This window comes from Carya illinoinensis, chromosome 1 (genome assembly GCF_018687715.1).
Source record: "Carya illinoinensis cultivar Pawnee chromosome 1, C.illinoinensisPawnee_v1, whole genome shotgun sequence".
NCBI lineage: Eukaryota > Viridiplantae > Streptophyta > Magnoliopsida > Fagales > Juglandaceae > Carya > Carya illinoinensis.
In genome coordinates, this window is record NC_056752.1 from 55,457,898 (window position 1) to 55,473,803 (window position 15,906).

Consider the following 15,906-nt stretch of genomic DNA (forward strand, 5'->3'; position numbering starts at 1 on the left):
AATGACATGCTCAAGTTGCTTGAAGATAGAAGAAGCACGTCTTTGTACCGGGCTTAAAGTCTCTTGTTTTGTTTCGTTATTGAGTAGTCAGCAGTCTAATCATGTGAGTAGAAGAAAATGACAACACTTTCTCTCTCCCTTCAAGTCTTCCTTTTATCTTTATATCGATCGTTCGATTTTTTTTTTGATAAGATTGCTAAATTTCTTAATCAATAAATTAATAAAAAAGAAAAAAGCGCGTAAGGAACATATAATATTAAGGCTGATTGCTGATGGCCCTAATTAAGACTGTTATCAGTTAACTGTCAACCTCCTCTTACCCTTTTTTTTGAACAGCCGCCCCCTTTGAATATCAAAATCAGCCTAATTACAGTATCGATCTATGGGTTTCTTTGAATGGGGATCGATACACATATCGCAAACACTTGCATCGATCGACATGACATGATCATGAATTTGATGGCATAACTTAAAAATAAATTGTTGTTAATAATACTTATATGCAGATATAATAATTGTAATTATATATGTAACTTGATCATGATGGCCGTTATTGATCATCCCATTAATTAAGTTAGTTAGCTAGCGCAGGCCCTAAATGCAAATTGCAAGTGTATTTATGGATGACAAGGATTTGCAAGTATGTAATATATATCGTCATGCTACATATATAGAAACAATTAATTAATGGTAGCTAGCTAGCTGCATGATATATATAATTCATCAGCTAGATAGTAATATTGTTTTCTTCTGCTGCATAACATATATGCATGGCTATCTTCGATCTGATCATCATCATGATCGAGTTAGTATAAATGATCTTCTCCTGGGTACACACACACACAGAGAGAGAGAGAGAGAGAGAGAGAGAGAGAGAGAGCATAAAAGACATGTAGATCACATTTTTTTCATAGCATGCATGCCCATTATAATTTGAAGAAAGAAAGGGTAAATTCAACGTTGTCCAGCTGAGAAATCCATACAGGATTGTGTTTTGTAAAAGGAGGAGAGTGGAGATCAGTGGCCACTAGGAAAATAAAAGCTAGCAAGGCGAAATCCGTGACAATTGAGAAGTGGCTGGTCAAAGCTGCATGCGGTCCATCGTACGCGCTTGAATTTCAACACCGTTACATGATATCGATCCCTAAATTAATTAAGTAACTACGTACGTTCTGGACTAATTAGTTTAATTAACCTCCCTCTGATATGATGCAAGATATATATATACATATATAAACGACGACGCGGTCTTCAGTACTTGATATTCGCAATATAATAAAATCAAGGAATTAATACAGATCATAGACATACATCGAATATATAATATAAATATAATACAAGGGATCGACCAGTCTATATATAATAAAATATAGCATATAAAATTAGACGACGTCGTAATAAATAATAATAATATATATAGGAGAGACAGATCTAGTTGAAAGTACGCATGATATTGCGTAGGCGGTGCTAAATCAATTCGTTAGTTTCTTGTCTCTGTTCTTTAACTAGTTTTTACTTTTTTAACTGGTTTTTTAAGTGGCTGAATCTCAAACTTACGCAATAACCGGGCTCAATCATTTTGACCAGAATTAAGCAACTACATAATATATATATATATATATATAAATATATATAATTAATTAATGGTATAAATCTCCTTGTCAACTAAGCCAAGTTGCGTTTTGGAAAAGGGGCGTCCATCCTCATATTAATTAGCATGCGCCGCCAAAGGCCTGATGGCTTCAAGCCCCACCTCCAAAATGAGGTCTGGGGTTCGACCCCCTCCCCAAATTTCCAGTATATATAAAAAAAAAAAAAAAAAAAATAGCATGCCAAATCAACCGACAAATACATATATATATATATATAGATTAACATGACATTATTGAAAAGGAAATTCATTAACTACTAAGAGAAAGTCATGATCATACTAATTTCATTTCAATTACTATTATTATTATTATTAAAGTTATATATGTATGTATTAAATTTTCATAATATATATTATTAAATACAAAATTCCTTTGATCTTTTAAAAAATATCTCATTTAAAACTCGTGGATCTCAATTGGTACTGATATCACGGATTGGATGCTATAATATTTATTATTTATTTAATATTGTTTAAAATATTTAAATAATTAATAATAAATATAATTTTATATATTTATCTATTTGCCACCATTAAATTCGAATAACAAATTGAAATATTCATGATCCTATCTTCATTTTTTTCGCCCTTGGGGTCTTCCCCGGCCTCTATATTTGGCGGGCAGCCCTTTTACTTAGAACGGGTAACAAATCACGAGGGGCTAAAAATGAACGAGGAACGGTAGATAGTATACACGTACCATTGAACATGAAGGGAGGTAGGATTCTTTTTGGCCGTATATAAATAGAGTTCAGACAGCGTGTAGGTAGAGAGTTTCCTCACTCCTCTTCCTCCTCCTCGCTTTCCTTTTCCTATTACAATTACATCGTTCCCATCCAATTAATTCAGATATTCCGGTCTTTTCTTCATCTTTCTTTACTTTCTTTTCTGTTATAACTCTCCCTTCTCCTCTTGAATCTCTTCTTCATATTTTGGGTAGACGTAATCGCCACCGGTCTTTATTATGGTTTGTTTCTCTCTCGACCATACGGTATCATGTTATCTCTCATGCACACACGACAGGCGTTTTGGTATTGATATTCTCTGCTTTTTTTTATGTTCGTTTGCAGGCACATCATGAGGCTCATGAAAGTACTGAAGGTGTTGTATACGAAGAGGTTAGCCCTGTTTTTGATATATCGAATTTGATTTCGGTTTTTTTCTCCTGGGATATATTTCTGAATGCACGTGTTTGGAATAAATATTGTGATTGATTTTGATTTTGTTTCTGAAAACTTTCCAGGAGTATATAACGAATTCGCGTAAATTGAAGCTTTTCACATGCAGATGGCTTCCAGCAAATAAAGAACCGAAAGCCTTGATTTTCATATGCCATGGTTATGCCATGGAATGCAGCATCACCATGAACAGTATGCATATATTTGTCCATCCACTTGATGTAATCCCATATATTTTTTAGACCCAAATAGTTTACTAACAAATTAAAAAACAAAACCAAGAGGAAAAATCGTTAACAAAAATCTGCATGTGATCTTATGATTGTGGTTAATTGGATTAGGTACGGCAACCAGGCTTGTGAAGGCTGGCTTTGCAGTTTATGGGATAGACTATGAAGGTCACGGAAAATCAGGAGGACTGGCTGGCTTTGTTAACAACTTTGACCATGTCGCGGATGACTGCTCTGATCATTTTACTACCATATGTGGTCAGATTTTACTCTCTTTGAACATATATACGAAAAACAAGGATAATATATATATATATATATATAATTATAAGAGAGATTTCAATCTGATTCCGCATGTTAAGCAAATGTGCACGGTCAGAAACCACTCTCTCTCCTTATCACAACGAAAATTTCCTTGGAAAATATATCAAAGTTCAATAAAACTTGTCTGATTTTTGGTAGGCTTTTTTTCGGTCTTTCTTTGTGTTTGGTGGGGGTAAAAAAACACTAGCTAACGTATATATATATTTTTTATGAGGTTGATATTTCAGAAAAGAAAGAGAATAAAGGGAAGATGAGATATTTGTTGGGGGAGTCCTTGGGAGGGGCCATGGCTCTGCTATTGCACAGGAAGAAGCCAGACTACTGGGATGGTGCTGTCTTGGTTGCTCCCATGTGTAAGGTATATATAATTAATATGGCCCTTAATTAAATCTGACTTCTGCAGTTCTAATTTATTGTTTTGGAGTTTTTGCGATGTCATTCTGTCTGTCTTTTACCATCAATTCCTATACCACGTTCGTTGATCTGGATTGTGCGAAAAAGTCCGTCTGACATTGTGTGCTTTCTCCAGATAAGTTGGTCCAATTTCGAGTTGTCTAGTTCTTTTTCTTTCCTTCCAGAGTAGAACGATTGGCTCATACCTCATATCACTTTTGTTTAAACATTTTTGTCAGGAAAAAAAAAAAAAATCTATTTATAAGGTTTGATATTGACTTCAAATAAAATAAAAAATTATCCATATATATATTTTTTCCAATAGATATATAGTGTTAGATTGATGAGTAGAAAAACTTATTTAAATAAATTATTGATATAAAAACCTGTTATGTCATCTAGTATGAAAAATGATGTCTTTTTATTTTTTTTAAATCATTCTGAAATTATATAAATAAGTAATGATAACAAAATTCTTTCGTAAGCATGTGACCCGTGATCGGTGTAAAATATAATATCAAACCAACAGTTTAATTTGGGTCCAATCACTTGTGGGTGATAGATCCTAGGTAATAGCCTAGGATGAGGAGAAAGAAATGGGAACCCAATGGCTGTTGTCAATTAGTTATCACAGGGTTGAACTTTTTTACCCTTTCTTTTCGTATAACCGGTTCAATACAAAAGTTGGCAACTTTTGTTTTTTGCTAGGTACCCAAAATTCAAAACTACTTGGCTTAAATAGTCATTCAAGGTGACCGAGAGAGAGAGAGAGAGAGAGAGAGAGAGAATAGTGATGGAATATGTTAAACAATTTTGCTTTTTTTTTTTTTGCATATTTTATGATTAGTTGTATTATTTTTTTAAAATATAAAATAATTTTTTTGTCAATCACATTAGTAAAATACATAAAAACTATATAAAAATTACTGTATGTAACATAATTTATATATTAATAACATCCCGTCTTCGTTGCATGTATATTTGTATTTTAATGTAAATAGAAATTATATATAGAAAATAAGAGATAATTGGTTTGGCAATACTTTTATGACCGAAAACATTGCTGGAGTCGCTTTCGACAGCTACAAAATCCGGGTATAACGGATCTTGTTGACCCAAATCTATTTTGTTATGTATAGAAATTGGATAGATGATTAAATCCGGATCCCCTTGTGAACATTAATTAATAATCCAACTCATATATGAGTTTTTCAACAAATTAGGATGAGATGGGACTTTTAAATATAGATATATTGGGCACGTTGCTACATGCAACTCCAATCTTTATAATATTATTTTTGCAATTGGGACTTTGTTTTAATTTGTTTTCGATTCTATATCATTGACAGATTGCAGATGACATGAGACCACCTGCATTGGTGATTTCCATTTTGACATTACTTTGCAATGTAATTCCAAAATGGAAAATAATCCCAACACAAGATATCATAGACGTCGCCTTTAAAGTACCCGAGACAAGAAAACAGGTATATCTCCGCCCTCTTTAGCTTCGCCTCCCTTCAAAATAAATAAATAAATAAATAATAATAATAATTAAACCATCGCTTTCTATTTCGTGCTTAACAAGTTGTCAACAGTACCAATTGGGAACTAACCGTTAATGATAATATAACAGGTTAGAGCGAACCCATATTGCTATAAAGGCCGGCCTCGCTTGAAAACCGGCTACGAACTTCTCAGGCTCAGTTCCGGTATTGAGACGAGACTTCCAGAGGTTTGTTACTTCTTTTGTGTTTTTCTTTCTCTATGAGCAGTAGTATTACGATTTTTATCAAATCCGAAGCCTGAAAATGTTAATGGGGTTTTGTTTTTGTTTTTTGTTTTGGATTTGTTTAGGTTTCATTACCATTTATAGTCCTCCACGGGGATGATGACAAAGTGACAGACAAATCAGTGAGCAAACTGCTCCATGACGTGGCCGCAAGCACAGACAAGACAATCAAGTTGTATCCAGGCATGTGGCACGGTCTACTCTACGGAGAGCCACCGGAGAACACGGACATCGTGTTTTCAGACATCATTGGTTGGTTAGAGGAGAGATTCACCGTTGGAAATTCGAGGTTGGAGTGGGAGAAGAAGCATGAGAACGACGATTTGGCAAAGACTGAGCAAATCCCTGAGAATTGCTGATGATTGGTGTTTCACGTGTATAGCAAATATCCTGTAATATTTACCTCACCAAGAACTGCTTCAGAGCCCGTGCGTTGAGCTATGTAGAAGGAGATTTTAAATTAGTCGTAAGCTGAACGTTTAAAACCTAATTCCGCTTACAATAAAATAAAATAAAAAAAGGTGTTTAAATATCATCAAATCTTCACAAGAAATTCTTTGACTATACTCTAATACACACCCGCCAAAAAGGAAACATCCCTCTTTCCCTTCTCCTTTTTCTGAATGGAGGTGGGCTACTAATGCCAATTTTACTTCACAATAACCATATATCATTGCTAGCAGCACAACGTCAATTACGTGCCTGTTCAAACTAATAAGAGAATCAAGAGCCCAACAATCGAAAACAAAATGTTAACTTTACGTGGAACCCAGCAGTAAGTTACATACAGTTATGTGCTTAACAAATGTGCCATATAATGCGCAAAGCCTCGCAAAGGCAAGGTTTTCTTCTTGATCAATTTGGAGAAATCCACCAGAATAATGGAAATACAAACTTTAACTGCTAGAATATTCGAACTTCTTGTCACTCTTGATCATTTCTACCAGCAGCAGTGTCTCATTTTCACATTCTAAGCTAACCGAGTCATGCAGTAATCACACACCATGATCCTGCGGGACTATGCAAGTTTTTTATCATCGGATGTGCGGCCAACATAAGTGAAGAACAGATAGAGATACAGTCAACTAATATAATTCCATGCAAAGAGCGTATCAGAAATAAATATGAGTAAATCAACAGAAAATGCTGTCTGGGAAGTAAGAGGATCGCATACTTCTTTTCCAATATGCTTGGCTTTTCCCAACATTAATGTCCCCGTGTCTCATTCTAGAGTCAGGAAAGAACAAACTGAAGGGTGCTCATAGGGAACGTTCATCTCTCATTGCCTCTTTTTAATGGAAAAACAGATCCATGTAGATTAAAGCAGTAATCTGCAAATACAGACAAATGATGGATGAGATCCAGCAAAATGTAAACCCTGACTAGCTCAAATCTTCCATTCCACAAACCCAGTTGCAAAAAGAACACACCTTATTCAGAATCTAATTCTGTTTTTATCTTCTTTTTAATCTCTTCTTTAGTAGTCTACAGTTTGTTTGCTAGGCTTTTTTTAATAACTAACAGTTTGTTTAATAGTTAAACCAGCACTATATTTTCAGGAAGTTATTGCCTTTTTTACAAGCTGAGAACATTGGGGAAACCTAGGTTGGATTACCTGGGCTTGTATTATTCTTTCTTTCTTCCCTAATGAACTAAAACCAGAACTGATGTTCTGCCTCAAGAATAATAAAATCTAAAGCACGGGAATTAACCTAACCTCCAATGCTTTTCCCGAATTCGTACTCCACAAAAGCCTAACAATAAACCATTCCCAAACCTCTACCACATTAAATCACAACCAAAAAATATCATATAGAATACAGAGATGTGTGGTTGATCTACTAACTAGTTGGAGATGGATTAAGGGCATACCCCGGATAGCAGCTGTGTGGAAGATGGCTTCCATTTGTCTACTTTGGTGCCTTTGGAAGAAAAGGAATGACAGGAATTTTGAGGATCGCGAATGCTCTTTGGAAGAATTTAATAGTTTTTTCTTGAAGACTTTATTTATGTGGGCCATTGTTATAGATTTTAATGGTCTCAACTTTCTATGATTTCCGTGTATCCATTTGTAGTTCCTAACTAGGTGTATTTTCTTGTATACTTCTCGTGTATTTGGGTTGTGCCTATTTCAATATCAATAAAATATCTTCTTACTCAACCAAAAAAAAAAATATGGGTGAATTCAGCAAACAGAACCATGTAATGTGCCCTACAAAGCTCAACTTTTAGTAAACAAAATTTTCATCTGTCTGCTTCATCCATGCTAATCAGTCACATAAACATCAGAAAATATATTTTTTTTTTGATAAAAAACATCAGAAAATATATAACCGTACATACTAATATGTTGCTCTTGCAATGCCGCTAGGTATTGATGAAACCGAAGATGATTTAAAATAAAAAATGAAAAAAGAAATGGAGATAATTTCTTTTGGTCAGGAAAAAGAAATGGTGATAATACTCATAACAATAACAAATAAATAAACAGAACGAACAAAAGGCACCTTGAGGTCAGTTTTTCCTCAAATGATCTTATTTCTAACTTCTTCCAGTTTCTTCAGTATCTCCCCTGGAGTTCTATCTAATTCATCTGCAATTTTTCTCTGCAAATCCAGAGGCAGTGTTGGGAACTGCTCACATAGATCCCCATCAATCACATCCTGCAAAGTAATAATTCAGCATTTCCCGCATTTTTTTCATAGTAAATATAAGTCAAGGGAATTAATGGAAACAAAAACATCAAGTAAGCAAGCAAGATAGAACAGGGAAAAAAATCTCCAATTCATCACAGGACTTTTTTTAATAATGCATTGACAAGCGTGCATATCTATGAAAGGAACAAAAATAAAAAAGAACACGACTTTAAGCCAAATGCTATATACTTTTTCGATAAGTATCATTCGACTCATTCCAAAAGCCACTCTTCAGTTGAAATATTTTCATCATACTTCTCAAAACATTTTTTTTTTTTTTTTGATAAATAAAAAAATAGATAACAATCAAAAACATAAGAAATCAAAATTCTCATGATATCAAAAGCACTTGCTCCATTTAAGAAATATCAAACCTACAAAAGCTAAGACCAATCAAAAACAAAATTACAGAAACTCTGATTAAAAAGAATGTAAAGAAGACAAAAACGCATAAGACTAGGTGAATAATGTAAATACCGTAAAATCTGATTATCCTCAATGATTGAATAGATAGGACACCAACACAAATGGAAGAATAATAAATGATCACCTTGACCGGAAAATAAGCAGATCTATAAGCCATATGATCTCTTCCACACAAAGGTGGATGTTCCTGCCTCATATACATCTCCAAGTGAGAAAAGAAGTCAACATCGTCACGAGAGGTGAATGCTAGCAATGCCCCCAAACTCCCCATCACTGTGCCATATAGGAGGCACTCTCCACCACCTGGAATTAGAGATGCCTTCTGCAAGCAGGTGATCACATCACCAATGTGAAACTGCACAATCTCATCTACCTTGTTGGGAGCTCCATTCAACTTCCCTTGCTCCCATTTAATTTTCCCACCAGTTGGATCTTCTTCAATCTCATCTGATACATCCTGTGGTAACCGCACAAAATATATGTTCCCAAACTTGTCTGCACCTGCCATGGTGTCGAAATCTATGTGGTATGATGCAGTGAGCCATCTTGGAACACTATCATCAGCAAATATATACAGTTGATTCTCATCGCGTCTGTACTTGCAGTAATGGAATGACTGCAGAGAGCATACCAGAAGATAGTCAGCCATGGAAAAAATAAGTGTGAATGGCAGAAAGATGGGTAATATAAAAAGTATCTTTCGAACACCTACTTCCAGTATACATCACAAGCAAATAAATGAACGGGAAACAAAATTATATGAATTGCACTGACCCAAATAAGATAAGGGTGACAACCCCCTGGTATTACCAATGATCCACTCATAATCTAACACCACAAGTATCCCTATTCATGCAACGGATAAGCATTGAACCCAGAATAACTAACCACCTAACAAAGATAAGCTATGCCTCATAGGAAATCACAAAACTGGTACAAAACGTAACATCAAAGCTTTTTTTTTTTTTTTTTTAATTTTTTTTTTTATGGCAGCCATATCATCAAGATTTTTTATCAGTATAGCAGACAGAAAGCTACCAATCTCACTTATATTTATAATTCAATATGGAATAATGAGAGATTTGAGTAACATAGCAATTTTCTATGTTTCTTCTTAAAGCTTCACATGAGGGAGAAAGTCTGCCATGACAACTAAACCCATCACCCATTAAAAAAAGATTTTTTTTGTGATTGTTTATTTTTTTTAAAATATCTGACCAAGCAACAACTCAAAAATGGTCAACAAAAAAGAAGCAAGAGAGCTTCTATTGAATGTCTCCAACATACAACCAATCACCGTCAAAAGGAAAAACAATCATACCTCTTGAATGTCGCCAACATATATCCGATCACGGTAAGTGTGAATGGAGACAATGGAGCTAGGGAACAGCTTGTTCTCACATTTTCTAAGCAATCTCCTCTTGCCCAAATCATATAATCTGAGAACATTTCCTATACCTGCAAGTAATCGTCCCTGAAACTGGCACAAAGCTGTTGGAACACCTTCCACTTGTGTCTTGTGCAATAGCTCAAGGGACCTTCCATCCTCTATAAACCTATAAATATGAATAAAACCAGCAGCTACACTTCGTTTGGGCCAAAACTGCAGTCCCTTTGCGGTACCTACGGCTAAAAGAGTTCCATATTCCTTATCATGGAAATTCACTGTGCATATGCTGAATGCAGCTTCATTCTCCTGAAGCTCCAGCAGACAAGTTGTACTAGCTGTCTTTGGGTCAAGAACTCTAATGCAAGAAACCCACTTGTCTGATTCTGCCTTGGGATAGCCATAGTGCTCATCCGAGAGGGGATCATCTTTGTCCTCGTCACCACCATTCTCCATTGGCTCCACGTTACCATTTTCATTTTCACTTATTCCAGCAGCCTCAAAGCACTCCTTTTTTGCAGCTTCACGCTCTTCAGCTGTGAATGCTCCTTGATCACTCTCAATAATTACCAACAATTTTCGTTTGGGTTGAAGCACAAACTTCCTTGGTGTGTACCTTAGGGGAATCACAGTTTCATTGAACGTTTCTCCTAGTCTCTCAATAGTAAAAACCCTCAAAGCATCACCGGCAACAGCAACTACACCTTCCGCACATTGGTCAGAGGCAAATGATGCTGCATATTCAAGAGTCTCATAGGAGAGGGGTGTTAAAAGAAAATGTCCTTGGTGAATATAACCAAGCCAAGGTCGACTTGACAAGCAAAGCATTGCACTCTTGCCTCTTACAACGATAGAAAAGAGCTTTGGGGCTCTCAGTCCCAAGAATCGAGAACGGGAATCAGAAAGTTGACCAGTCACCATATCAACAACTGTTCTGAACAAAACTCCATTCTGTAAACCGGCATTAAGAAAAAGGCTGGCAGGATGATCAGCACCATCCTCCCCACCTACTGATGCTAGCACTTCAAGAAAAAGGAGAGATTCTGGAGCTGAAGAAACACTTTGCACACTCAGAATCTGCATACCATCCTCTGGGTCCAACGACAAGATACGAATTGTGTTGTCATATGAACCAACTGCAAGGAAACGAGACCTCTGCCTCCCTTCAGGTACAGGGGCAATGTCCAAACAAGCCACATCACCTGACATTTCGTGCTTATCCACCTCAATCAGTTGACCAGTGGCATCCACCTCAAAATACACAATTTCGCCCCCACTAAGTGCAATGACCACTTGAAGCCTGTTAGAGCCAACCTTAGCAATAGTCCTCTTCCCAGGAGTCCTCCACTCATTGATACGCCCATCCTCCCTAATATGCCTAATGCCATTAGGATGAACTTGCATGAGTGAGTCATCACCTATCAAAGAAACAGCAAGTGAAGGGGTAGTATCAAGAAACCCACTATCACTAACTTCTTCAACTGTCTCACCAATGGAAAGAACAAGAGTCGCGTTTGAGAACGACACCACAATGTATGCATCAAACTCATCATTCACATTCTTTTTCACAGTCCAAACTGCACTTGGCACACCAGGAAGCTCCGACACAGCCATTTCACTAATAGCTAAACCAGGTCTTAAAATTCTTAGAGACGACCGAGGACCCCGACCACAAAGCGTAAATATCTGAGGCGTTTCTTCTTCGAAAAGATTTATGACTTTCATGTCCATTATTGGCATCAGGCTCTCAACTTGGTCAATCCTAAGAAGGTTCTTAAGTCGCCTGGGCTGAAAAAACACAGGCTGGAAACCTTCTTCAGTTTCCATCAATGTAGCTGACGAAGACTCCACATCAGCATCATCACCTATCCCCTGGAACTGATATAAAGCATGATTCCCAAATTCAGAAGCAGCAAACAAGTGTCCTGACTTCAACACACACATGGAAGCAGTAACCGGAATTGTATCAAAGTACTTAATCTTCAGTTCTGTAACATGGTCATTGTCATGGTCCAAAGTAACCTTAAAAATATCTCCATACTCCGTTTGTAACAGAAAGAAGAACATCGCTTTTTGCTTATGCATTGCCGCAGAAACTATCAGAACCCCTCGCTCAGCAGGCAGATCTGCACGTCTTGGAATCACAGCCCTAACATCCGGGTGTCCCTGATTCTTATATATCACAAAATTTTCAGCACAAACTAACACACCACTCGGGCCATCACCTCCTCCAGGAACAGTAACAAGTAAATTTGCACCATTATCAACTGGCTCCGACCACTTCCTAGACACATGATTAAGGCCTAAGTCAAGCTCATAAAAAGTCAAATGCTTCTGAGCCTCACTTGCTGCCTGCCCAGTTGAATCCTGGTCCGCCTCAGAGTAATCCAACTCTATGGAGGCAAATATTGGGTTATCGAAACCGCAATCAACCCCGCAAATGGAGTACACAATTGTATGCGATTTATGCGCCTCCAGTGGCGAGGAAATGGTCAGCCTCGCCGCTGTATCCCTATTCAGCACATAAACAAGCTTCTGCTTCTCACAAGCCCCGATCATCACTGCCCTACCCTTCGGATCAGTAGCCAAGTACTGGCCCGGAACTATTCTGCGACACCCCGATTTCCCGAAGGTTTCTTGGTGAATTTTATCAAAAACATTCTTCTCCTTATTGTAGTCGAGGATAACAATCCGGCCCGAATCGGACCCGACAACAATATAGTCCTTCTGAGACCCAGTGAGCCTAAACTGAGCTAAAGACCTAATGGCACCGAAAATTTCGACGGAGAGAAGGGTTTGGATCTTACCGCTGTCATCGGGTCGAAGAAGCTCGAGGAGCTTGCCGCGGGAGACAACAATCTCTTGGGTCTTGCCGCCTGAGAAGCTTCCGTTGATGGCGCATACTATGCCTGTGGCTCGCTGGAGAGTGAGGCTGTAGAGGTACATGACTCAGGAATTAGAGTGGGGATAGGGGGTTAGGGCTAGGGTTTTAGGGGATCACTTGGTGGAAAGGGTTTATGGAGTTTTGGAAATGGAGCCCTGGTGAAGAATCAAAGATTACGGTTGCAGACGAGAAGGGTTGGTCTGCGACTGCGAGTTTGAGTGTGCGATGTGAAAAACCCTAAAAGGGAATTTTCTGGGAATCTGGGGATGGGATGAGAAACGCCATGGTTACCGCCTTTTGTTATAATCGGACGGCTGAATTTGACCAAGCTGATCGGCTGCAGGACACTCCAAAGCGCAGAATCATAAAATCCGACCAAACCGTATGAACAAAATCATAAATGTGAAGATTTATGTTCGTGAACGTCGAAAGGGGAAAAGCACTTCCAAGTTCAAACTACGTACTACAGCCTTAATTATTAAATAATCCATCCTCTCTGGTCTGGTATGTTTTATCGTCTCGTCTATTTGAATTATTATAATTTTTTTAAATTCTATAAAATTTAATAAATAATTTATTTTTTATAAATCTTAATAAAAATTATATTAAAAAATTATATTTTAATAATAATTTATTTAATTTTCATATTATCTTAATTCATGCGTAAAAATAAACGAAACCGCCAACTCAACTTATTTCAATATTTATATATTATAAATACAAATATTTTTTAATTTCAAAATTTAATTTTTTCATTTAATCATTATTATTTTTTTAAAATTTTAAATAAAATTAAAAATAAATATTCAAATTTTAAAATTCTAAATTAAAAATAATAATAATAAGCTATTCTAATAATATCGTAACTCTATTTAATAATTTCTGCCGTTTAGCATCTACTAAATCCACAACAAACCACCCCAACCAGACCAAACCTAATCAAGCCAATTCTCATATCCCTACACTTTTATAAAATGTAGAAACACACAACAAAAGCAAAAGCATGATCACTAACTCCGTGAAAATGGCCAAGCTTCCCTCCATGTTAGTCATACCCTGCTTACTCTTTTTATTCATGGCCATCGTCAACCACTCATCTTCTGCTAGAACCATTGGCAATCCAACACCAACCCATCATACCCATTACCACAAAATTACATTTCTAATGAGAGATGTGCTCAATGTGAGTCACCCTTCATCAAGACCAGCAACCACCAAAGTCACTGGCCAGCTTCCCTTCCAAAAACCATTAGGCCTTTTCCCCCCTAATGGAGCAATCCCCCTACTTGGGTCCGATCCCATGATTCCGAGCACTGGATTGTCCACTCAAACGCTTGATTTATCGAGCATTGGCTTATCTTTTCCGGCTAGAGCTACTCTTCAAGAACTGGAGTTTGGGACCGTGACAGTAATAGAGGAAGAAATATTTAAAGGTTCGAGCAACAGTATGTCCCCAATACTTGGAAAAGCACAAGGGATATATGTGGCTAGCTCAGAGGATGGCAGTAGCCACATGATAGCGATGACTGTATATTTTGCTGGTACTGACTTTAAGGACGGATTGAGATTTTTTGGGGTGCATCAGACTGATGTTGCAGAGTCTCAAATTGCAATTATTGGTGGCATTGGGAAGTACAATGGAGCAAATGGCTATGCAACAATTAAAGCCGTGGGTGCAGGGTCTCATGCTGATCGGGATGCAAAAGGATCCAATAAGCTTCTTTTGTTCAATGTATATCTGAGTTAGTTGGACCTTTGTTAGCCAACTAAACTATCAATTTTAAGCTCGTGCTTTCTGGTACTCTTAGCATACAGTGAATGTTTCTCGGTGATAATCGGGTTATTTGGATCAGTTTTTTTTTTTTAGTAGAATCTTGAATTCCTTTGCAATTTGTTGGCATGGAATTTTAAATAAGCTTAAAAACAGAATTATTAATTTGTGGGAATTCCAGAAATCTCATGTTTGCTTTCTTTTTTCGTACTGGAACTCTAAAATGGAGCTCACTGTGGTTCTGAAACAAATTCGATTCTTGTGGAAGCACTGAAGGGATATGACATCACTTGGATGTCAACAAGTCCGATATGTTATCATTTTCTCAAACTAAGTTGTTTCATAGATCACTGATTCACTTAACTTCATGTGATTATGCAATTGAAGTACTAAACTCACTCGTTTCAAAAGAGGAAAAAAAAAAACAGAGAGAGCGGGAGAAGTAGAAGGTGCCAACTGTACCTGAAAGAACCATATCACACAATTCACGAGTTTGAGCTATCAAAAGGTTTTCCACGACTATTTGTCAAGTTCATGTTGAAAAACCACCTGCAGTGTGAAAACAGAGAGAAACACCGTTCTCTGCCTTGGCATATTAGGCGCCTCCCACAGACACCCACAGTGTCTGCACCTCTATTTCTTCCGTAAATCCCTCTACCGAAATTGTAAGTTGTAGGCTACTCTCTCCTATAAATAGGAGAGAGCTCAGTTGCAGAAAAATTATCCTCACTGCGGTAAAAGATCAAGGGCAGTGGGAGAAGAGAAAGAAAGAGGGCCGCGGCAGCAGCGTTGGGGGAGAAAGAAAAACAGAGAAAGAGAGACGTGAGGGAGAAATGAGAATTTATAAATTTTTATAAATCTTGTACAAATTCTATAAAAGAGGCTTCAATGGACGTAGGCAATTTGCTAAACCACTTTAAAATTGTTTTGTGTGATTTTCGGACAGGCTAGAGGCACAACAATTGGAATCAGAGCTCTGGTTCGAGCTGTCTGAAAATTCAAGTTGCTCAAAATCAATTTTTGACAACTCCAGGGTGTTCCTCGCGTCGAGACGAATCCGTTGCCGCAAACAGAATCGAAAACGGAGGTCGAAGGAGTCCACACGTGCCCCTGAAGACGCGTGACGGACACGCGCCCCCACGCGCCCTACAGAGGTTCAGCGCATGTACTTCAC

General features: G+C 37.3%; 3 protein-coding genes across 5 annotated transcripts; 2 read left to right on the plus strand and 1 right to left on the minus strand.

The window, feature by feature from the left end:
* The first annotated feature begins 2,382 nt into the window (after window positions 1-2,382).
* On the plus strand, window positions 2,383-6,103 carry LOC122290173 (caffeoylshikimate esterase-like). The gene is made up of 8 exons (XM_043097751.1): window positions 2,383-2,618; window positions 2,722-2,769; window positions 2,895-3,021; window positions 3,171-3,317; window positions 3,611-3,741; window positions 5,126-5,263; window positions 5,413-5,511; window positions 5,634-6,103. The coding sequence occupies exons 1-8, from the start codon at window positions 2,616-2,618 to the stop codon at window positions 5,925-5,927; spliced, it is 987 nt and encodes a 328-aa protein (XP_042953685.1). The 5' UTR covers window positions 2,383-2,615; the 3' UTR covers window positions 5,928-6,103.
* Window positions 6,104-6,308: 205 nt separating this feature from the next.
* On the minus strand, window positions 6,309-13,453 carry LOC122290161 (spliceosome-associated protein 130 A). Of its 3 annotated transcripts, none has more exons than XR_006236318.1 (5): window positions 10,012-13,453; window positions 8,815-9,306; window positions 8,076-8,231; window positions 6,743-6,899; window positions 6,309-6,578 (listed from the first exon to the last, which is right to left on the minus strand). XR_006236318.1 is itself a non-coding variant. In XM_043097731.1 (4 exons), the coding sequence occupies exons 1-3, from the start codon at window positions 13,021-13,023 to the stop codon at window positions 8,094-8,096; spliced, it is 3,642 nt and encodes a 1,213-aa protein (XP_042953665.1). In that variant the 5' UTR covers window positions 13,024-13,453; the 3' UTR covers window positions 6,309-6,899; window positions 8,076-8,093. The 3 variants fall into 3 exon arrangements, 1 of the variants encoding a protein (XP_042953665.1); XR_006236317.1 differs by having other exon boundaries at window positions 6,309-6,586; XM_043097731.1 differs by having other exon boundaries at window positions 6,309-6,899.
* Window positions 13,454-13,985: 532 nt separating this feature from the next.
* LOC122301225 (dirigent protein 18-like) lies at window positions 13,986-14,708 on the plus strand. Its single transcript, XM_043112425.1, has one exon. It carries the CDS (start codon window positions 13,986-13,988, stop codon window positions 14,706-14,708), a length of 723 nt encoding a protein of 240 aa, XP_042968359.1.
* The last annotated feature ends 1,198 nt before the right edge of the window (window positions 14,709-15,906 follow it).